Raw genomic sequence first — 21,772 nt, 5'->3', positions numbered from 1 at the left:
ACATAACTTATCACAGTCCACTGGGTCAACATTTTGCCAGTTTGTGTGAAGTGTAGAAACTACTTCTTACATCCCTTCACTCTCCCCATTTATAATATGATTGTCTTAAATATTTTCTGTGCATACATTTAGAACCGTATCACACAGTGTTATAATTTTGCTTCAATCCAAATAAAATTTGAAAACTCCAAGGAGTAGAAAAGCCCCTTGCATTTGCCAGTATTTTTTCCGTTTTTATTTCTTTCTTTCCACAGATCTTGAGTTTCTGTTCATTGTTTTTACAGTCTGTTTTCTTTGTTGTTCATATTGGTTAATTTCTATTATTTTATCTTCAGGTTCACTGATTCTTTTCTCTGTCCCTTCCATTCTGCTGTTGAACCAATCCATTGAGTTTTTTGTTTTTATTATTGTATTTCTTAGTTCTAAAATTTCCATTTAAAAAATATTTCTTTACCAAGACTTTATATTTCTTTACTGAGACTTTCCATTTTTTTGTTTGTCTTGTGTGCATTTGTAATTCTAATTGAAACATGTTTATAATGGCTGCTTTAGAATCTTTGTCAGGTAATTCTAACATCTGTGTCATCTGACAACCTGTGCATTTTGGATATTATTATATGAGACTATGAATCTTACTTAGACCTATTTTAGGTGTCTTTGTCTGACACTGCTCTCAGAAATGGAGGGGAGCAGAGGGCTTGTTACTGCCAGGTGGAAGTAGAAGTTCAGATTTCCCACTTGTCCTCCAATGATACCTGAGAGGGAAATGACTCCTTTTTATTGCTTAGCATATGTGAGTTTCAGCTTCCTGCTGGACTTCAATAGACGTCACCCTGGCTGGGAGGGTGCCTTGTTACTGCTCTCCACATGGCTTCCACTGACAATACTGGAAGAAGGTCATGGGGTGGAGCAGAAGGTGGCCTCAGTACCACTGGGCAGTGGTAAAAGTCTGGACTCTCTGCTAGGCCTATTCTTACTGTATGCCAGAGTAGTGAGGAAGGATGTTTGGTTACTAATGTTAGGTGGGGGGTGGAAGTCCAGGGCCCCCCAGGTAGTCCCCACGGTCTTGATTTGCATATGGGGGGAGAGGGTTCATCACAAGCTTCTCCAATTCCTCTGAGGAATTGGTCCATTTCAGCTAAGTAGTTAAAATTTTTGTGTGTAGAGTTGTTCATAGTAGTCCCTTACTAGCTTTATGATAGTCTGTAGTAAAGTCCTCTGTTTCATTCTTGCTACTGGCAATTTATGTCTTCTTTGTCTTTTCCTTTGTCAGTCAATTTTATTGATCATATAAAAAAACAACTCTTTGTTGCAATGATGAAAGTCCCAACACCCTATCTTACCTTGTATCACACCACCCTAGCTGGGCTATACATGCTCTTCATTACTACCTGATGAAGTTGGAAATCTGGGCTCCCCACTTACCCTTTGCCAGTGTGCATGGTGGTGAGTCACAGTTTTTATGTGATGTTGGCCTAAAGTAGACCAGTTATTTTTTTGAAGTTTTTGTCTCACTCGGCTGCTCCTTCCCTACTCCTTTGGTTAAAGAAAGTAAGGTTTTATATGGGACTTTCTTTGTCTGTACCTTTTACTGCTTCCAGGTTGCCAGGTTCTTCAGTGCCAAGTCTGGGATATAAGAAGCAAAAAGAAAATCTAGGAACTCATTACTATGCTGTTCCTTAGATTCCAAGGACCCTAGGTCCTAGCGGGTCTGCCTTCTTCTCTCCACCTTTCAGTATCTACTTATATTTAGTTTCATATGTCAAGCATTTAGTTGTCCTTAATGAAAGAAATAGAGGAAAGTATGTCTCCTCCATCTTTCTAGGAGTGGAAGCCGTAATTTTTTCCTTAATGTTAAGGAGCACTACCTGTCTTTGAGACATGAGTGTTAGTCTTCTGAAATCTTCTGAATCTGTCTGAGAGGAACCAGAAAAATTTGTTTGTTACATTCCCAGACTTCTTTTCTTCTTAAATGTGAGGCATTTCAGTGACTATAGTCCATTTGAAAGCATTCCTTTGGCATTTGATGTCATGTTATTTGAAAGATTAGAGTGTCAGAATGTCTGAAGGTTTTATTTGTAAATAGCATTTATTTCAATGTCAGGGTAATTCTTTGAGCCTGTTGACAGTCTTTGCTCACTCCTTGCGTTTCTCCCTGAGGCATCCTAACACCATCATCTACCAGAACAGGAGGACCTGAGGGAGCTCAAGCCTAAGCACTTAGATGGATGGCCTTCTTTCATTATCCCTTCTCCTGACACAGGACTTTCACTGGAAAAGTAAAATCAGATCCATTGACAGTCACTTCTGAGCATGTGAGGGTAGCTGTCACTCAGGCTAGGTTTTATCTGTCCAGAGTAGGCAAGTCATTGTTCTTTGTATTCCTGATTTAGCAAGAACATGAGGGGAATCCAGCTTTGCAAATAAACTGTTATATGTCTTTCCCTTTTCCAGGCAAATGCTTGTTGTACCAAATGGAGCCTGCCCTGTTATTCTGAACACTTATTTTTGTCAGAAAGTTGTTGCCAAAGAAGATTCAAGAATAACACATGAAGCACAATATTGGGACACATCCCTTCCAAGAAGAAGCATCACTTTGGCCCAGATGTTTAGATTTAAAAGTCTAACAAATAGTTCACCAGAAAGCCAGGTAAACTCTCATTGGCTTAGATGTTTTGTGCTTTGTTGGATTTGAAAGGGTTTTAGGGTAAGTGAAGATGTTTACCTTTGGTCTTCCTCTAGATATTCAGGAAATATGTATGCTAGAGCATCTTGTTATTGTTATACTTTAAAAAATTGCAGTCCAGTATTTACTTGAGGTCTTTTTATAGTATTTCATCTTTTTAATTATGTATTTTTAATCTTCTAATTTATTGAAATATGAGTGTTTGTTTTTTTCTGTTCTCATCTTATAATTGTCTAAGATTTTTGTTTAAGCCCTCTTTTATTTATTTAAAAAATCATAGTTTTCTTTTTCACAATATCTGTCTCCTTTGCGATAAAAAGAGCTGCATAAACTTGAGATTATAAATGGGAGATTTTGAGGGGGATTTTATTGGCCCTGAGCCATGATCGTCTGCCAAGATGAATTTAGGGAACCACTAAACTCCATTTGCAGTGGGCATGAAGGGCACTCCTAGGACCACTCCAAGGTGTGTGGCTCCCAGTGCATCTCCCTCAGAGTCACCAACTTACCTGAATCAGTATTGAATGGAATGCTGAAACTGACACATAGCATGAAGAAAAATGCTGAGACTGACAGATAGCATGAGGAAAACTAAGAAAGATAGAAAGGTAGACAAACTTTCTTCCTGTTTTGTACATGTTTAATCAAGTAGAATCTCCCTTTGACTGTCAAAAGAACTGTCTGAAGAGAATTACGCAAAAAGGAGGGCTCTCTAATCAATTTAATTGTACCAGATTTAAAATGTGGCACAAAATACAATACTACTTTAAATTCATGAGCTATGTTTTCATCAATATTGATGATTAAGCTGCAGTATAGCATAGTGGTTAAGAGTATAGGCTTTGGAACCACATGTTCTGGTTCAGTCCTGCCTCAGCCACCTTCTTGTAAGTGACCTTGGGCAAGATATTTAATTTCTCTGTGTCTCAGTATTCTTATCTGTAAATGGTGATAATGACATGATCTACCTCTTTGGTTTGTTGTTAACGTTAAATACAAATGTTACATAAGCACAATATGTAAAGGAAAGTACTTGGAACATAGGAAGTACTCTAGAAGTGTTGTTTTCTAATTATGATATTTAATATTATTGTAAAGGATTGCTGGGAGACTACATGAGCATGTAAAGTGCCTAGCCTAATAGACTGCACATAACATGCACTTAATCATATGATTAGTTTTATTAAACCCAAGTCATTCTTCTGTTTTGTTTCTTAGTTTGTCCTGTTGGGATTGTTGCCTCATAAAAGAAAAATTTTCTAAATTACTATGAGGTATTTTAATAGCAGGATTTTCTACATGTTTTCAAAGTCCCAAGATGGTCTGTGCTTCACTGATAGGAAACACTCTTTGCTGTTTCCATGTTACTCTTGCTCACCTTGCCCTCCTCAGCAACACTGGTTACCTGGCAGACAGAGGTCCTTGACATAGGTTTGTTTTTTGTATTTATGTTTCTTTAATTTATATTATGTTTTGTTTTTCCTTTAGTGTTCTGCTGTTCCATCAGAGGATTACCTAAGAATGTCATTATTTGGTATGTAAGTGTGCCATCATGAGTCAAAACTAAAACGGTTCCCGTTGCATGTCTTGGCCAGGTTTTGTATAGTGGTCTTACCACCATGGAGACAAACTGGACCCACAGACATGAAGAAGAAGCAAAACAGCACTTCTCAGCCCAATCTCCTCTGAGGGATTCTCTCCTGGATGCAATAGAAAGCCAAGGAGCTGCCACATGGTTGGGAGTTGGAGTCCCAGTGGTGGTGCAGAGAGTTTACTCTCTTCCATGGAGGTGTGACCTAGGAAGTGGCTCAGCTGCTCCACCCAGCTCAGACCCACCTAGATTTCGGTGAGTGACAAGATACAGGCATGGGTGCCGAGAATCACTTAGAGAAAGCAGAGGCTCTTCTGGGAGCAATTTCTTGGCTGCATTCCCCATATACATGGGTTGTTTTTGTTTGTTTCTTTCTTTCTTGCATCAAAATTCAGGACCATGGTGTGACAAAGGAGTCTATCTGTTGTATTTATGTAAAAAGTCCTACTAAAATAATTTAATTTGTTGCATGTACTTTTACCTTACTGGTTCATGTTATTACAAATACCTAATACAAATATAAGAAATATTGGCATTGTTGTAGAAAAGCCAAGACATGTGCTTACCACACCTAAAAAGATCACTGTCATGTTTTATATCTCTTAAAACCTGGTGGCCGCTAGCTCAATTGGTTAGAGCACAGTGCTCTTAACAACAAGGTTGCCGGTTTGATCCCTGTGTGGCCACTGTGAGCTGCGCCATCCACAACTAGAGTGAAACAACTACTTGACTTGGAGCTGATGGGTCTTGGAAAAACACATAAAAAAAACAAAAACCTGAATTGGTAAATGTCAATTAATAAATCTGTAAATTAGCCTTTCACAGAGTACTGTCTTAATCTACATCAGTACTACCTGATAGAGCTTTCAGCAATGATTTAAATGTTGTATATCTGTACTATCCAGTGATGTAGCCACTGAATACATATGGTTATTGAACAGTTGAAATATGGCTCGTGAGACTGAGGAACTAAATTTTATTTAATTTTTATTAACTTATTTTAAGTAGCCCCATGTGGCTAGTGGCTACCTTATTGGACAGAACAGCTAGATGGATAATGAACCAGGGCCAAACACATGATTCAGTGTACTTTGCTCATATGAACTATGGGGATGATGTTTTCTTTTCTACTCAGGTATAGGCCTGATGTTACGTTTTTTTCAAATATCTGTAGACACATAGTTGACTGAAGAGTTTATTTATGTCAGCCTTGGTGTAACCATTGGAGTTTGTCTTTCTTTCTGTGTTAAGTTGCCCTCAAGGTTTTACAACAGAATAGAAATTAAAAATATTGATGTTGGTTTATCAGTAATTTTTTCTATGTACTCTTAATAAGAAAATACATATTGTAGAAATAATAATTAATAATCATTCTATTTTAATGGTGCCTTCTGATGCTATTCGGAAGGAGCAACAGGAAACACTTCTGTGTTAATTACAAATCTTCAAGTGGATGGCACTTGATTTGAAAGTACTCTGAATTTCAAAAAGTCTGCTTTAGGTATGGAGTTAGACAATATTTCTTTTGGATTATAGAAATTTTTCATTTTGTTTGGAATGTGTATGTGTATACAATCCATTACATCAGTTTTAAGGTTTTTACCATGACTTGTGCTATAGACCAGTCTTGTACTCTTTGATTTAAATCTATGGTAAATCTAAATAGAATTAACTGGGACAGTTACAGATTAGACAAATTTTCATTTTGCTTTGCTTTTTTTATGGTATGTATCCAGTGTTAGGTTTTGGAGAAGGAAATACTGAATATGCTAGGCAGTAAGGATCTTGGTAAAGCTCTCCCAGCCTAGTACACAAACTCTGAGGAGATGGGGACTGTGGAGACTGAGTCACAATCATGAGAAGGCAAGATGAAACTGACAGTAAGATTGCTTCCTTATGAGTAATCACAACATGCACTTTGAAGGTTGTCACTCCAGCTCCTTCAGTGGTACTTGTTTTACTTGTTGAACAAAGAGAAGAAATTGGAAGCTAAAGTCTGGTGAATTGCTGCCAGTGGTTAGTATTATGAATGCTTTGGATTTGTACCTTAGAACACACACTAAGACATATCAAATGAGACTATGCTTGTGGTGGATTGAAAGAAGGCCGGTCATAAACCTCAGAAGCAAGAAAACAACATTCATTTATTCAGATATAATGAAATGCATTGTGTGTGGTATGTTTCTTGTACTACACACGAGATTGTATGATGCTGATGCTAGAGTACCATTTCACAGATGAGGAAACTGACAGTTATATGGGTGGACAAAAAGAAAAATATAATGAGATATAGAATCCTAAAATTACAGGGTTGTAGAGAGTATTGATGCTGAAAAGGGAAAAAATTGAGTTAGAACCAAGATGTGTTTAGATTAAGGCTGACTCAAGAGTCAAGTAATCCTGGGGCAGCGGGAGAAGTAAAAGTGCCCAGCTATGGGGAGAATTAATTGGACTATGTAGAAAAATTAATTTTTGGACAGAGGACCCTGCATTTGTCATTGGGTTTGAGGACAAGGCTTCTGAGACATCTTTTGGGTACAAAAAGGTCTTATTGTATAACTAATTATTAATATTTTCTGGATTCATTTGCTCTAATGATCCAGTTTACAAATCAAATTATTAATAATACAGAAGTAAAATTATACTTAACCCTCTACTAATTCTTTGTTAATGTATCTATAAAGAAAAACATAATAAAGTATACGCCTTGGAGAATCATGTAACAATATATTTTCTAATGTAGACCTTTTTTATACATACACATGTAATGTGTATATAAGAGAAGTCTTAAGTATATAGCTTAGAAGATCCCTTTCTTTTCTGCTTGCAGTTTCTACCCACAACTTATTGACCATAGATAAATTTGAGTGACACCGTGTGCAACACATTTGAGTTATTCTTGTCCAGAGGCATGAGTGCAGCAGACACAGAAGGGAAATTGCACAATGACCCCTTACTACTGAAGACAGCTTTAGGTCTTCTCTTTTGTCATAATTTACCCCAAATATCTTTCTAACTATCAGTAAACTGAAAGTTTTGATCACTATATGTTTTCTATAAAGTACCAAAAATTACCGTATCAGAAGAAAGTAAGGCCTATGGGGAAAAAATAAAGAAACAACTCTGTCTTAAGGCATAAACTTTGCCACAGTAAGTCTCTCTTCCCTGCCCAAAGCAGGTCAGCTGATTTTTCATGAAACACTTTATTTAGCACCTCGATCATAGGTGTCAGTCTCAGTCTGTTCCCAGTGTTCTAGCAATATTACTTTTCTGAGTTTAGTAAGAGCTTATCTTCTAATGACAGACAGCCCAATTTTTGCCAGCTTTGAAATTAAAGGAAATTTATTTGAAGCCAACTGGTCCTGAACAGGGTCAGATAAATTCAATCAAAAGGCTCATGTCCTCTGAACTATGAAACATTATCAAAAATATACTTTAGATTTCAGAAATATAATATGTAAGTCACCTGTCCACTGTTCTTCTGGATGACTTCCTTTAACTCAAGTTATTAAAGAAAACATTTCTACTAGGTTTCTCAAGGTGTTGTAAGTCAGAGTAACCAACACAAACTTTTACGTTTTGTAAATCACTAAAATCAAAAGTAATGAAAAACCATTCTAGAAGACACTCCCTAACCGTTAATCTAGGTGGTCTATTCAGAGCTCAAAAACACCTTTAGCTAGATCCACTCTATGTTGAATGGATGTTAAATAAATGCATGACTAATAAAACCATAGGCTTCTTTAGCAGAAAGGAAACACTGGTCTTGGAGATAATTTATAGTGGAGGAAACTGAGGCAAGAAAAAATGAATACCCTAGTGAGTTCCTACCTCATGGCAGAGCAGAATCTAGACCATATTACCTTGCTCCCAGTCCATGGTAATTGCCATTAAATATTGCCTTTTTTTTCCCTTTCTGTAGCATTCACTTCCTTTCTCCTTGAGATATTTAACTTAGAGACAAATAACTTAATTTTTTCCCTTAGGGATGCATGATTTTTCTTGCCTGTCACTGCAGAAATATTTATAATGGGAGAATTCATCTTTTTTGAGAACACAGAACTTGCTCAAAGGTCATGCGTTTGGACAAAAAGCTGACGGACAGAACCTTCGAGTTTAACAGTTTTTAATAGTTATCTTGCCTTATAGTTTCATAGAAATTCATTGGGCTGAACTCAGGAAGCACAGTTTCCTTTTTCTATACCTTGATGTTTTAGTCTCATTTTATCTTTTGACTTCCTTTAGTCTCTTATATTTTTTCCAACTTTTCCATAAGAAAAAAACATCCACCATTGTCCTCGGCCAGGTTCTGGGTCTGCAGTGGTTAACACATTTTTTGTGGGAAACGAGTAAACTCGTCATATCGCTTTTTATACCAAAGCGCGGGAGACGAGAATAACACATATTTTGCACCTCTTTTTAAACTAAAACACTGAAAGTTTCATAGAAAAATATCAAATAGATCGAAAGATATGAATATTTTACGGAAAGTCTAATTTTGGCAAGAAAATGTCAAAAAAGCCCCGCGTTACGACGCGATTTGGCGGGGAAAATGCCCGCTTACAAAAATAAAACCAGACATTATGGGGCAGCCGGATGGCTCAGTTGGTTAGAGCATGAGCTCTCAACAAGGTTACCGATTCAATTCCCACATGGGATGATGGGCTTCACCCTCTACAACTAAAGATTGAAAACGGCTGTGGGGACAGAGTCCCAGAGAGCAGTTTCCAGTCTCTCTGCCTCGTGTGGGGAGGGGCTGGCTTGGGTGGTGAATGACCATCGACTGTGATTGGTTGGCTGTCAGCTGTAACCGGTGAGCCAATTGGCTACTGATATAACTGCCGGGACTGCGTTGATTGGTTGGTTGGTTGGCAGGCAGAGAAGTGAATGGCGGACTGCGGATCGTGTGTGTACTACTGTGTGTGTCTCGCTGGGCGCCAGCGACATTATAGTGGTATGACTCCCCTATCTATGGCTCCGTGGGTGTTCCTTTTTGGCCTCACCATGTCCTGCGTTCTTATGTGGGGAGCAGGACCAGAGACCTTGCATGAGTCCCTGCATGACACGGCTACTGGACTTGGAGCTGAGCTGCGCTCTCCACGATTAGACTGAAGGACAATGACTTGGAGCTGATGGGCCCTGGAGAAACACACTGTTCCCCAATATTCCCCAGTAGAAATTTTAAAAATATATAAAATAAAACCAGACATTATTCTTGCCATTCATGGAGTCCCACACAAAATAATAAAAAAAATACATTTATGATTATAAGTTGTGATAGATGCTCTGGTAAGAAAAAGTAGAACACCATGAGAGAGACCAATGGAAAAGGGACAGAATTTAGTTTAGAGGATTCAAGGATGGGTGTTCTAAGGCAATACTATTTTAAATGACACTTCAAAAATAAGTGGATGTTCTATCCAGGTAACCGATGGACACTTGTCATATTAGGGAGACCACCTCAGGGATGCTGTAGATGCCTGATCACTGCACTGTACACCTGAAGCTGAATAATAATGAATGTCAACTATAATTTTGTATACATATATGTATATGTGTATATTATATATATAAATATATGTCAACTATAATTTTATATATATACATATATATGTGTGTGTGTATATATATATATGGAGAGAGATAGTCACAAGAATGGAAGCGGAGTACAGCATTAGGAATAGAGACAGTGGAAATGTAATGGCTGTGTGCAATGTCAAAGGGGTAGTAGATTGAGGGAAAGGGGTAATCACTTTGTGAGGGGTATAAATGATAAATGTCTAACTATGACTGTTTTGTACACATGAAACTGATAAAAAAATAAAAATGTAAAAAATAAGTGGATGTTAGTCAGGTAAAAGGCAGATGAAAGAGAATTACATGCAAAAGAAAGATTACCTCTCAAAGCTCCTAGACAGGAGGGAAAAGCCAGTGTGTCCAAGATGAATAGGCCAGCAGGAGAGCCCAAAGAGGCAGGTCTGCCACTGTCTTGTAGGCCACATGAGGGGACTATAGTGTTTGCTGTGGTTGCTCTCTGACCCAAAATAAGATTTACCTGTTTGAAAGACAGCGTTAGCTGTTGGATAAAAAATCGTTTGGGAAGAGGGGGAACATGGAGCAGGGTCCTAGTGGAAGCAGAGCAACCCAGGAAGAGGCTGCTACAGTAATCTAAGTCAGTCCAGGCTCCTGAGTCTCATATGGCACCACTGGGAAATGTAGAAAAAGGTTCATATTCTACATGTGTGTGATGACTTGGTAACAGATTGAGTGTGTGGGGAGAGTACAGTAGAAGGAAATATTAAGAATAAACCTCAGTTTCCTTATTTGGTAGAATAATGGGCCATTTACTGAGATGAGAAAAACTGGAATGAGAACAGGATTGGAGGGAAGCTTGAGAATTCAGTTTGGGGGCTGTTTAGTTTGAGATTCCTATGAGACATCCAAGAATAGATGTGAAATGAAAAAGTTGGATATCCAAATCTCAAATTCAGAGAAGGATTTTGGGTGGGAGGCAAATATTTGGGGGTTTTCAGCCTACAACTGGTCAATGTGTATATTTGTATGTACATTCATTTTGTTAGCTAACTTGAATAGGTTATATTTGTCCATGGTGCTAAGCTCCGAAGGCACTAGAGGGCATACAATGAAAGGCAGATCCCCTCATCTCTCCTTGTCATAGGGGGTATCTCCTACTCCTCTTCTCCCTACCCCCTTCCAGAGGTGTTCTGTCACGGCTAGTAACTATCTAAAGCCAGAGAATGGACGAGGTCACATTAGGGAAATAGTAGACATAAACAGTAGAAGAAATGCTGGCATCGAGATCTGTGGTCCTCTAGCATTGGAGAACTGGTAGAAAAAATGGGCCATCCAAGGAGATTGAAGAGGAAGGTCTAGTGATACAAGAGGAACACCCAAGTGCGCTGTGGTAGGCACTCAGGATAGGGGATTTTCCATGTGTGGGAGTGGGCAGCTAAGTATAGTGTTGCAAAGAAGCTTAAAAAATGAGGACTGAAAACAGATGCAGTGGATTGCCGAGGAATTCCTTGGTCATTTTATGAACAGAAGGTACAGGCAAGTGGTGAGGGTGGAAGCCAGCTCACAAGGAGCTGAAGAGTCAGTGGGAAGCACGCAGAAGGAACAGGTTTTGATAGCAAGGGTTTTGTTGCTACATAAGGGAATGAGAATGTCCAACGTTAAACAAAACTACAGTGAGGACATTTCTCTCTCTTGTTTTCAAGAGACATTTTTCTTTTAAAAATGCAGAGGTAGAGTCACCTGCTAATTGAAAGAGCAAATTGTCTAGAATCGGACTGGTCTGGATTCAAATGCTGACTTCACCACTTAGCAGGGAAACTTAGGGCAAATAATATTTCTTTATTTGTGAAATTGAAATTATAATACTTCCCATAATACATGGGAGGATTAAATGAGGTTATGTATGTGGAGTTTAGCATGATACTTCCCATATAATAAGCACTCAATAGAGGATGGCTCACTAACTCTAAGAAAGCAAGCACGAATACTTAAAAATTGTAAAATACTGATAAACAACATTGTTGAATTAATAGAAACCTAAAATAAGCAAAGACATCAAATTATAAATCAGCATTCTGTGTTAGTATTGAGTTTAATTGTCTGGTTGTGGGAGAAGCTTGATTCATGTTGGTTTTTACTTCTATGCTTTTGGCCACCCTGGCCCTCATCCCACTTATCAACAAGGAGTTGATGCTTATATACTTTAAAAAACAAACATTTATGTAAATTCATGTGTGAAATGTGACCACTGCCTTCTAAATGATGCATGTATAGAAGTTCCTCTGCAATAAACATGTTGCATAAAACTACCCTATTCCTGGGTCCAGTATTGGATGGTACTGGTAATTACGGCTGGCATACGATTTTTATCTTTGTCTAGAGCAGGGGTGTCCAAACTGCGGCCCACGGGCCAATTGCGGCCCGCAATCCATTTTTAATTGGCCCACAGCAAATTCCAAAAATATATTTAGTTTACTTAAATAAACCAGGTGAGGCAATACGTACTTCACCTTGAGTGAGTGGCCCGGCTGTTTGTGTATTTTACCGCATATGGCCCTTGGTGAAAAATGTTGAAAAAACTTTGGACACCACTGGTCTAGAGCATTGAAGACATCCCAGACTCCTAATGTTGAAAATGCCCAGTATTAAATCAGAATGAGGACCATGAACTAGCAGATAGTGAATAGGATGATTAGAGGTCTTTGTGATGATTATTAGCCTTTTTTTTTGTTGTTGGGACAGTAGAGAAAGACTCTTGTATTAAGCTTGCTAGATTCCTTTTGAAAAGAAAGCCATCAGCAGTGACACATTGATTCCCCAGCTCTGTGCTCACTAACCTGGTCTCCCTGGGTGTGTGCAGCCCTTCTCCCTGCTTGTAAACTTGCACTTTTCTTCCAATTAAATGGTTGAATGGTATACGGGATTCACATCTCTTTTTCTGTGTACAAACATGGAGTGTCATGGCATTCTTTCTCCAGAAGAGTGGTACATATGTGTCAATGATGTTAGAGCCCAAAGGGAAGACTACAACTCCTTTTCATCAACAGCACATGGGACTATTTCCCCTGCTCTTCTTTTATATACCACAACATACTAACAGTCTGTGAAATGGGTTTATTGATTGACCTACTTAGCATGACATTTTCATTGGGTCATTATTGTTACTCGTTTTGAAGTTTTTGAAGTTTCTTTCCTTCTTCATGTTCTACAGAAGTTGGAATTACTCTTTTTCAATGATTTGAATATACTTATAGTGATGCAAAAAATATGACAGGAGGACATCCTTTTTTAAATGTATCCTCATAAATGATGCCATTGCCCATTCTTTAGGATTTTCTTAACTGTGCTCCCTCATTAAATTCAAATCACGTTTTAATCATTAGCTGTGTTCATGAGTCTTAAATAAACCCTTTAATCTAAATTGTCTACCTCTTAGCTTTTCCTTATTTCTTTTTTATTATAAAACAGCTCTTGGTGGTCCTTATGATATCCCAAGGTCATTTGGCCTATTTTCTGCTTAGTCCTGTCATACTACCGATAATCTTACTAATTGACATCCAGATCTTTTATATTCTTTGCCATTCCACCTGTTCATATTCTGACTTACTGTGAAGGGTAAAATAGTATCAGAGCCCATGGAATTACAGATCAAATACTCATCATTCTTTAATGAGTACTCTGATCTAGACATTGGAGCTTGACTGAAGAGATACTAAGAGAATCTATCTCATTTCTTCCCCCCCTTTCCAAAAGAGCTTTATTGATATATAACTCACATGCCATAAAATTCACCCATTTAAAGTATACAATTCAACAGTTTTTATTATATTTACAGAGTTGTGCAATCATAACCATAGTCTAATATTAAAACATTTTTGTGACTGCTAGCTCCTCCTTCCCTCAGCTTGTGACAACCATTAATCTACTATTTGTCTCTATGGATTTTCCTGTTTTAGACATCTCATATAAATGGAACCATACAATATGGGTCTTTTGTGACTGGCTTCCTTAATTTATAATATTTTCGAGGTTCATCCGTGTTGTGACATGTATCAGTATTTCATTCCTTTTTATGGCCAAAGGATATTCCATTGGATGGATATACCATAGTTTATTTATTAGTTGATGAACATCTAGGTTGATTCTACTTTTCACTGCTATGAATAGTGCTGCTGTGAACATCTGTGTACAAGTTTTTCTGTGGATGTATGTCTCTTGAGTGTATATCTATGAGTGGAATTGCTGGGTCATAATGGTAGCTCTGTGTTTAATTATTTGAGGAATTAAACTCTTTTCCAAAGAAACTGCACCATTTAACATGCTCACCTGCAATGTATAAGAGCTCTAATTTCTCCACATCCTAACCAACATATGATTTGCAAATACTTTTTCCTGTTTAACCTTTTTTTTCCCCCCACTTTTCCAATAGTAGCCTTTGAAACACAAAAGTTTACAATTTTGATGCTGTTCAATTTATCGTTTCTTTTTTTGGTCACTTATGCTTTCGGTGTTTTGGTATCACATCTGAGAAACTGTTGCCTAATCCAACATTATGATGGTTTTCGTCTAAGAATTTTATAGTTTTTACACTTACATTTATGTCTATGACTCATTTGAGTTAATATTTGTATATGGTGTGAGGCAGGGGCCCAACTTCATTCTTTTGCATGTATATATCCAGTTGTTCCAGCACTATTTGCTAAAGAGACTATTCTTTCTCTATGGAATTTCTTGGCACCCTTGTCAAAAATCAATTGACCATAAAAATAAGTGTTTTTTGCTGGACTCTCAGTTCTGCTGCATTAATCTGTATGTCTGTCTTTATGTCAGTACCACAATGATCTTAATTACTATAACTTTATAGGACATTTGGAAATCTGGGAGTGAGAGTCCTCTAACTTTATTTTTCAAGATTATGTTGGGAACTTTGAATCTCTTATATTTACATATAAATATAGAATCAGCTTGTCAATTTTGCAATAAACCCACTGGATTTTTGATAGGGATTACGTTGAATCTGTAGATCAATTTGAAGAGAGTTTCCATCTTAGCAATGTTTAATCTTCGTATCTATAAACATGGGATGTCCTCTCATTTAATTAGATTTTTAATTTCTTTCAGCAGTGCTTTATAATTTTCAGTCTACAAGTCTTGTACTTTTGTTAAGTTTATACCTAAGTATTTCCTTTTTGTGTGCTATCATAAATGGAATTATTTCCTTAGTTTCATTTCAGATTGTTTCTTGCTAATGTATAGGTATGCAAGTAATTTTGTATGTTGACCTATATTCTGAAGTCTTACTGAACTTGCTTATTAGCTCTAATAGTTTTTTTAGTGGATTCCTTAGAATTTTTCATATATACAATCATGTAATCATTGAATAAAGATAGTTTTACTTCTTCATTTCCAATCAGGATGTGCTTTTTCTTTCTTAAGTGCCCTGGCAATTCATTTAATTATCTTAAGGCAGAGAAGGAGAAGTGGTTATTCGAGGCTGTGATACTGTCACAGTAGCTCATTTTCTAAGTCGTTTTCCTCAGTCTCCTTCCATTCTCTAATCTTAAAGTCCTAATGCATCCTTCTCTACCCAGTCTTATGCCACCTGCCCTGTGGAATCTCTCGATTTCCCCTATGAAATTAGTCTCATATTTAGTAGGGTAGAATAAAACAAACAAATTTTGGAAACAGAAAAGCCTGGGTGTGAATCCTGAGCTCTTCCACCTACCAACTATATTTTCTTGGAGAAGATAGATAGATAGATAGATAGATAGATAGATAGATAGATAGATAGATAGATACAGACAGACAGACAGACAGACAGACAGACAGACAGACAGACAGACAATCTTAACTCTTTTCATTTTCACAATAGCCCCATGAAGTTAGTACCATTAGTACCAACCTTGGATGGTTATTTTGAAGATTTAATGAGATAACATTTATAAAATGCTGAACCCCAAATAGACACTCTTAACATTATTTGTTTTATAACTGTTATATCTATTTGTATTATAGTTATAGATGTGTCAGTCTTTACTATAAGGTTGTGAACTCCAATCAGGTAAAAATTGTGTGTACTAGTAGTAGTAATAGTAGTAGTGTTTATTATTGCATCTTCTGCAAATACTGTACCTACTCTATATGTCCCTAAATATATCAGTTAACTGTATCTTTTTTTTTGGCATTATGACAGCTGGCAGTATTGTGTCCATGTGTAATTTCTCCCTTCTAGATGGCAGAAAATGGATCCTTTTTTCTATCCTTTATCTCTTTTTTAATTTTTTATCACTTTATTAGTCTAGTATCAGGTTACAGTTAGCTGATTGAAATATTAAATCAGAGTAGAATCAGAGCTGTGTATAATTTAATTTGAAAGCAGTATGTTCATGTTCTTAAATACTCTGTATTACCAATCCATGTCTTTTGATTCATCTTCACATCTACCTCTAACATACCTTGAATATATATCCTTAATGAGCTATTGATAATATGAAATAGCAATAAATGTTCCTATTTTTATATGTATTAAACCAGTGACAGAATTGAAGGGAAAAAGATCAAAAGGAATGACAACAACCTACTTATGTGAATACAGACATTATGAAAATAAAATTTTTACAACAGAATGAAGATAACAAGAGTAATTTTCCAGATTCGTAGCCAGAGATGGTATGTGAATCCATAGTTCTAACTTTGCGTGTTAATCTGGCCTTGATTATGTTCCAGCATCTGTTATCCATCAAGAGCAAGAATGATTTCAAGGTGGCCCTGTATAAAAGGCATGGAATTTTCTGCCTGTTCCTGACCTACTTTCCCTAGAAACTTGTTCTAATGGTCTGCACCCCTGCCCTGCTGTGCCTATAGCTCAGATCTGGAGCGGTACTGTGGTTACACTAGAACGTTTCTATAAACCACATTGCAGCTCTGGAATGTGCTTTTCTGAGGTGACAGTACAGAGAAGAGCCATAAGAGGCAGAGCACACAGCCTGGCAAAGTCTGCAAGGGCAGCCAAATGAAAGCACACAGCACCTCATACCTCAATAGACAAAGAAGCATAGATGAGGTGAGGTCAAGTGAGACCTGACTCAACTTCCTGCTCTAGCTAGTCTATACACCTTGCTGCCCCTTTTCTCCCTGTTTGACTCTGCCAAGTGACCTATTCTGCCCTGTCTTCTAGCCGTTGCTAGACCCAGAGCACTTGGGGCAGCCAGCTAGCAGTCTTGGTAGACTCACCTTTGGCAGGCAGGGGTGCAGACCATTATTGTGCTCATTTCTTTGCTCTACAGTTCTAATTAATGTGAGCAAATCAGCCCCATGCTCCACAGAAAACTTGAGCAAACAGAACCTCCAAAACAATTCTTTGGAAGAGTATCCTTCTTCATAGGAGAGACGCACTGTGACACATGAACAGATACCCTTGTTTCTTCTGGACCAGTTGGCCTTGCAGTGACCTAAATGTTCTGAACTTTCACATTTATTTGCACAGATACAAAAAGAGAGTAACAGATACAAAAGCATCTAGACATGCTTGATTATATAGTGAGAATAATGAACAGGTATTATACATTGCACTGCTATATACCTGTTCATTATTCAAAATAAGCCCATACATTTTTTTTTTTAAATTTCACTTCTGTCATTTATTACTCGGTGGTCAAGGACTGTGACTTACCTGATTTTGGTGCAGGACTATGAATATAATCAACACTTAACAAATATGTGTAGATGGGGGAAAGTAGAGGCCAAGTAAATAGCTGAAGACGTGGTGTGAGGTTGTATATTCCCCTTTTTGCTCAGGACTAACCAGTCCATGAGGATGTACTACACATACATCATTTTTCTAAGGAGACTGACAAAGAAGTTAGTGAGGTAGGAATTGCCAGGAATACTCTGCTTTAGTAAAGAGATGAAGTTTAATCTGCACCAGTTTCAGAAAATGAAACACTGGGACTTGAGCTCCTTGAAGAGTGTTCAGTCAGTGTAAACCAGCAGGAAATGGGCAAAGAGGAGCAGCATTTAGAGAGGTGGTAGGGAGAAATAAGATCAGCTCCTGAGTAAGGATATTTATAAAGAAAAAAGAAAAAGAATCCAGTTGATAATGATTTAAGGCAATTAAGGCATTTGTTACAATTAATGTAGAACTACAAGAGGTCAAGATTAGTAAAATTTAGCAACAAGTAAACGATAAAAGGATAAAAACGTAACATTTAACATTAAATGGAACTTAATTACCTGAGGAGGAAGGAACCCATGATGTAAATAAAACAAAAGAACTGAGTCATCCAGAGGAAGCTGGTAAGAAGAGGTTTTCCAGGTCTTCAAACACTATGGCACACTTGCTATGTGCAGTCCTCAGCTATGTGTCCTGGCATGCCATTTTATTTCCCTTAAATGCATGACTATTCTTCCTCTCTCTGGTGTGGAATCTGAATGCAGGTGTCAGAGGCTCCTACAGTAGGAGACACGAAGAGAGGACCAGACTGTATTGGTATGTTTGGGAGTGGGAAGAAGAAGAATGAAATAAATGTCAAAATACCACTTAAATAGACTTGGGAAACTTAGAGGTAGCTTATTCAGGTTTGTACCTTGAATCTTTGCACACAGATAAATTATAATAGAACACTGGCTATCTAAGAAAACCACAGATATTGCATAGGGAAAAACTGAAGGTCTTTGAGGGCCTGTCTTCCCATGAGCTATAGAAAAATGGAAAACTACAATGACAGCAAGGACGGTAAATCTTATCTTTAAAACTTTTGAATGTAAGTAATTCCAATTTTTATACTACTCATTAATACATCGTCTCCTCTCCAATTTTTGTTTTATGTTTAAATTTTGAATTTCTTTCAGGTGCTTCATAAAGAAGAGTATCTGATGTCTGTTTTTTAGGGTGGGTAGAAGCAGGGGAGAGTACAGCCCAAAGAGCTGAGATGCAGCAATAAAGCCCAGTCCCTGAGGGCTCTCTGACTTGCTTGCCCTGTGGTAGCTGTGAATCGCCTGTCTCCTCTGCTTGGATACATATGTCCAGTTAACTTAGTAAAATTTAGTAAAACTAAATTAACTCAGTTGGTTAAGTTCAACACAAAGTATGCACATTTCCATATAGACATTCATAGATGTCCCCATATGAATAGGCTACCTAGAAGAAGAGACTGCTTCCAGTCACTGCCTCTGGAAAAGCCTGTGGGACAGGCTCCCTGAATGCCTGTTAAAACATGTAAATTTTGTGTGTGCACGTATTACCTTTTCTTTTTAAAACTTTTTTTGAGATGAAATTCACATAATGTAAATTTAACCATTTTTAAGTATTAGTACATTCACAGTGTTGTGCAACAACCACTTCTATTTAGTTCCAACACATTTACATCATGCTAATGGAAATCCTGTACCTGTTAAACATTCCCTCCCTATGAACCCTTTTCCCAGTCCCTGGTAAATAGGCTTTCTGTCTCTATGGATTTGCCTATTCTTAGCACTTCATATAAATGGAAATCATACAATATGTGGCTTTTTGTGTCTAGTGTCTTTTATTTGTAATGTTTTCAAGGTTCATCCATGTGGTAACATGTGTCAGCAAGCACTTCATTCCTTGCTGAATAATTCCATTATATGGATATACAGTGGTACCTCGGGTTTCTAACGTAATGCATTCCGGAAGACCGATCGAGTTCTGAAACATTTGAAAACCAAGGCACGGTTTCCGCATAGGAAATAATGCAAAATGGATTTATCCGTTCCAGACCTTTAAAATCAACCCCTAAAACCGCAAATTTAGCATGAATGTTACTATTTAGTGATACCAGAGATCCATAAATTTTACGGCATTCATAAACCAAAATGTTCATCAACGGAGACATTCGAAAACCGAGGTACCACTGTTTCACATTTTAGTTATTAATCAGTTAATGTACATTTGGGTTGTTTCCACTTTTTGGCAATTATGAATGATGCTGCTATGAACATCTGTCTAGAATATTTTCTGTGGACACGTTTTCATTTTTCTTGGGTATATTCTGTCAATGTAAGAAATGTCCAAACCTGTACAGAATTTTTATAAGAGTATTTGAGCCAAACTGACAGCACATGCCAGGGAGCAAGATCTCAAATACTCCAGAGAATAACTTTTGCAGCTTCTTTTATGCATTTGAAATTAAGGAGAGAACTAAAGAAAGATGGGAGAAAGCAGGAGAAAGATTGGATTACAGTGTAGTTAACAAGATTATGTACCCTCTTGAGGGTTAATATCCAGGGGTATTCCTTATGGTATTTCAAAGGTGTGTTAACATAGAAACAGAGAAATAATGGCTAGAACTTGCTTAAGGCAAAGATAAACCTTTTACTAAAAAGTTATACACCTGGAGCATGACTGCCTTACCTTGACCTGCCCAGTTAGGAATTTATGATTAGATTACCCTTTGAGGTTACTTTCCATAGAACCCCTTTTTTTCGTCCACAATCCCTAGAAGAAGAATTTTTCAGAGTCATATGGTAATTTATATGTTTAACTTTTTTAAAAATTCTAGAATATTTTCTAAGGCAGATACACCATTTTATATTCCCACCAGCTATGTATAAAGGTTCCAATTTCTCCACATCCTCACCAACACTTATTTTCTTTTCTTTTTTAAATAACAAGTAATGGGTATGAGAAATACTTTTACTTCCTCCTGTCCAATTTATTTGTCATTTGTTTCTTTTTTTTACCTCATTGCTCTGGGTAGAATTTCCAGTACACCGTTGAATGGAAGTATTAGGTTGGTGCAAAAGTAATTGTGTTTTTTGCAATTGTTTTTAACCTTTAAAACCGCAATTACTTTTGCACCAACCTAATACATAGCCAAAGCAGGCATCTCTATCTCGTTCCTGTTCTTAGGGGGGAAACTTTCTAAGTCTTTCACCATTGAGTACGATGTTAACTGCGGTTTTTGTTGTTTTTTTCATAAATGCCCTATGTTAGATTGAGGAAGTTCCCCTTTTTTTCCTAGTTTGTTGAGTGTTTTTAACATAAAAGGTTATTGGATTTCATCAAATGCTTTTTCTGCGTATCCTAATTTAACACTTTTTGTATTATATTTTATGTGGATAGGAATCAGAGAAATTACATATGATGATTTTTAGCAGAGAATGTGTTATAACCAAATTATTAAAACAATTGCTTTGAGTCATCAGGTTATAGAACTAATTCTATTCTTCTTGATCCTTCTTTGCTATAATATTTTGTTATGGTAATTTACAAACATGTATTTATCTTTGCTTTTAGTTTAATTCATTGTAATAAACTTTTTATTTTAGAATAGCTTTAGGTTTACAAAGATAATACACTGTACAGTGAGTTCCCACATACCCCATAACCAGTTTTTCCTATTGTTAACATCTTATATTAGTATGACTTGGTATCACTATTATTGAACCAATATTGATGACTGTATGTTTAACTGAAATCCATACTTTATTCAGATTTCCTCAAATTTTCTATAATATCTTTTTTCTGTTCCAGGATTCCACCCAGGATACCACATGACATTTAGCTGTCATGTCTTCTTAGACTTCTCTAGACTGTCAGTTTCATAGATGCTTTCTGGTTTTGATGACTTTGACAGTTTTGAGGATTAGTAGCCAGATACTTTGTAGAATATTCTTTAATTTGTATTTTTCTGATATTTAAACTGGTATGGGTTTGGGGGGGAAGATCAGAGGATTAAAGAGACGTTTTCATTACATCATATCAAGGGTATGTGAACAAAACCAGGGTATAATGAATAAAACTGAACCTAACCTCACAAGGTGATCTGATCATAAATTCCTAACTGGCAGTTCATGGTGGGTAGTCACCCTCCAGATATATAAATAACTTCTTAGTAAAAGGTTTATCTTTGCCTTAAGCAAGTTCTGTCCATTGTTTCTGTGCACCTAGGTTAACACATCTTTGAAATGCCTTTTTGGGACTCTTTAAAAAGAGA

The 21,772-nt window shown here is 37.1% G+C and overlaps 1 protein-coding gene across 5 annotated transcripts in view; it reads left to right on the top strand.

The window, feature by feature from the left end:
- Nucleotides 1–21,772, top strand: part of SPIDR (scaffold protein involved in DNA repair) — a 565,282-nt gene that overhangs the window by 377,501 nt on the left and 166,009 nt on the right. For all 5 annotated transcript variants that reach the window (XM_019716799.2, XM_019716801.2, XM_074319015.1 and 2 more), the window contains 2 exons: nucleotides 2,455–2,650; nucleotides 4,282–4,532. In XM_019716799.2, coding sequence (XP_019572358.2) covers nucleotides 2,455–2,650; nucleotides 4,282–4,532 — 447 coding nt within the window. The remainder of the gene's footprint in view (nucleotides 1–2,454; nucleotides 2,651–4,281; nucleotides 4,533–21,772) is intronic.

Source organism: Rhinolophus sinicus, linkage group LG14 (assembly GCF_036562045.2).
Source record: "Rhinolophus sinicus isolate RSC01 linkage group LG14, ASM3656204v1, whole genome shotgun sequence".
NCBI classification, from domain to species: domain Eukaryota; kingdom Metazoa; phylum Chordata; class Mammalia; order Chiroptera; family Rhinolophidae; genus Rhinolophus; species Rhinolophus sinicus.
The sequence above is the reverse complement of the archived record's forward strand: the minus strand, read 5'-3'. Positions and strand labels throughout refer to the sequence as shown.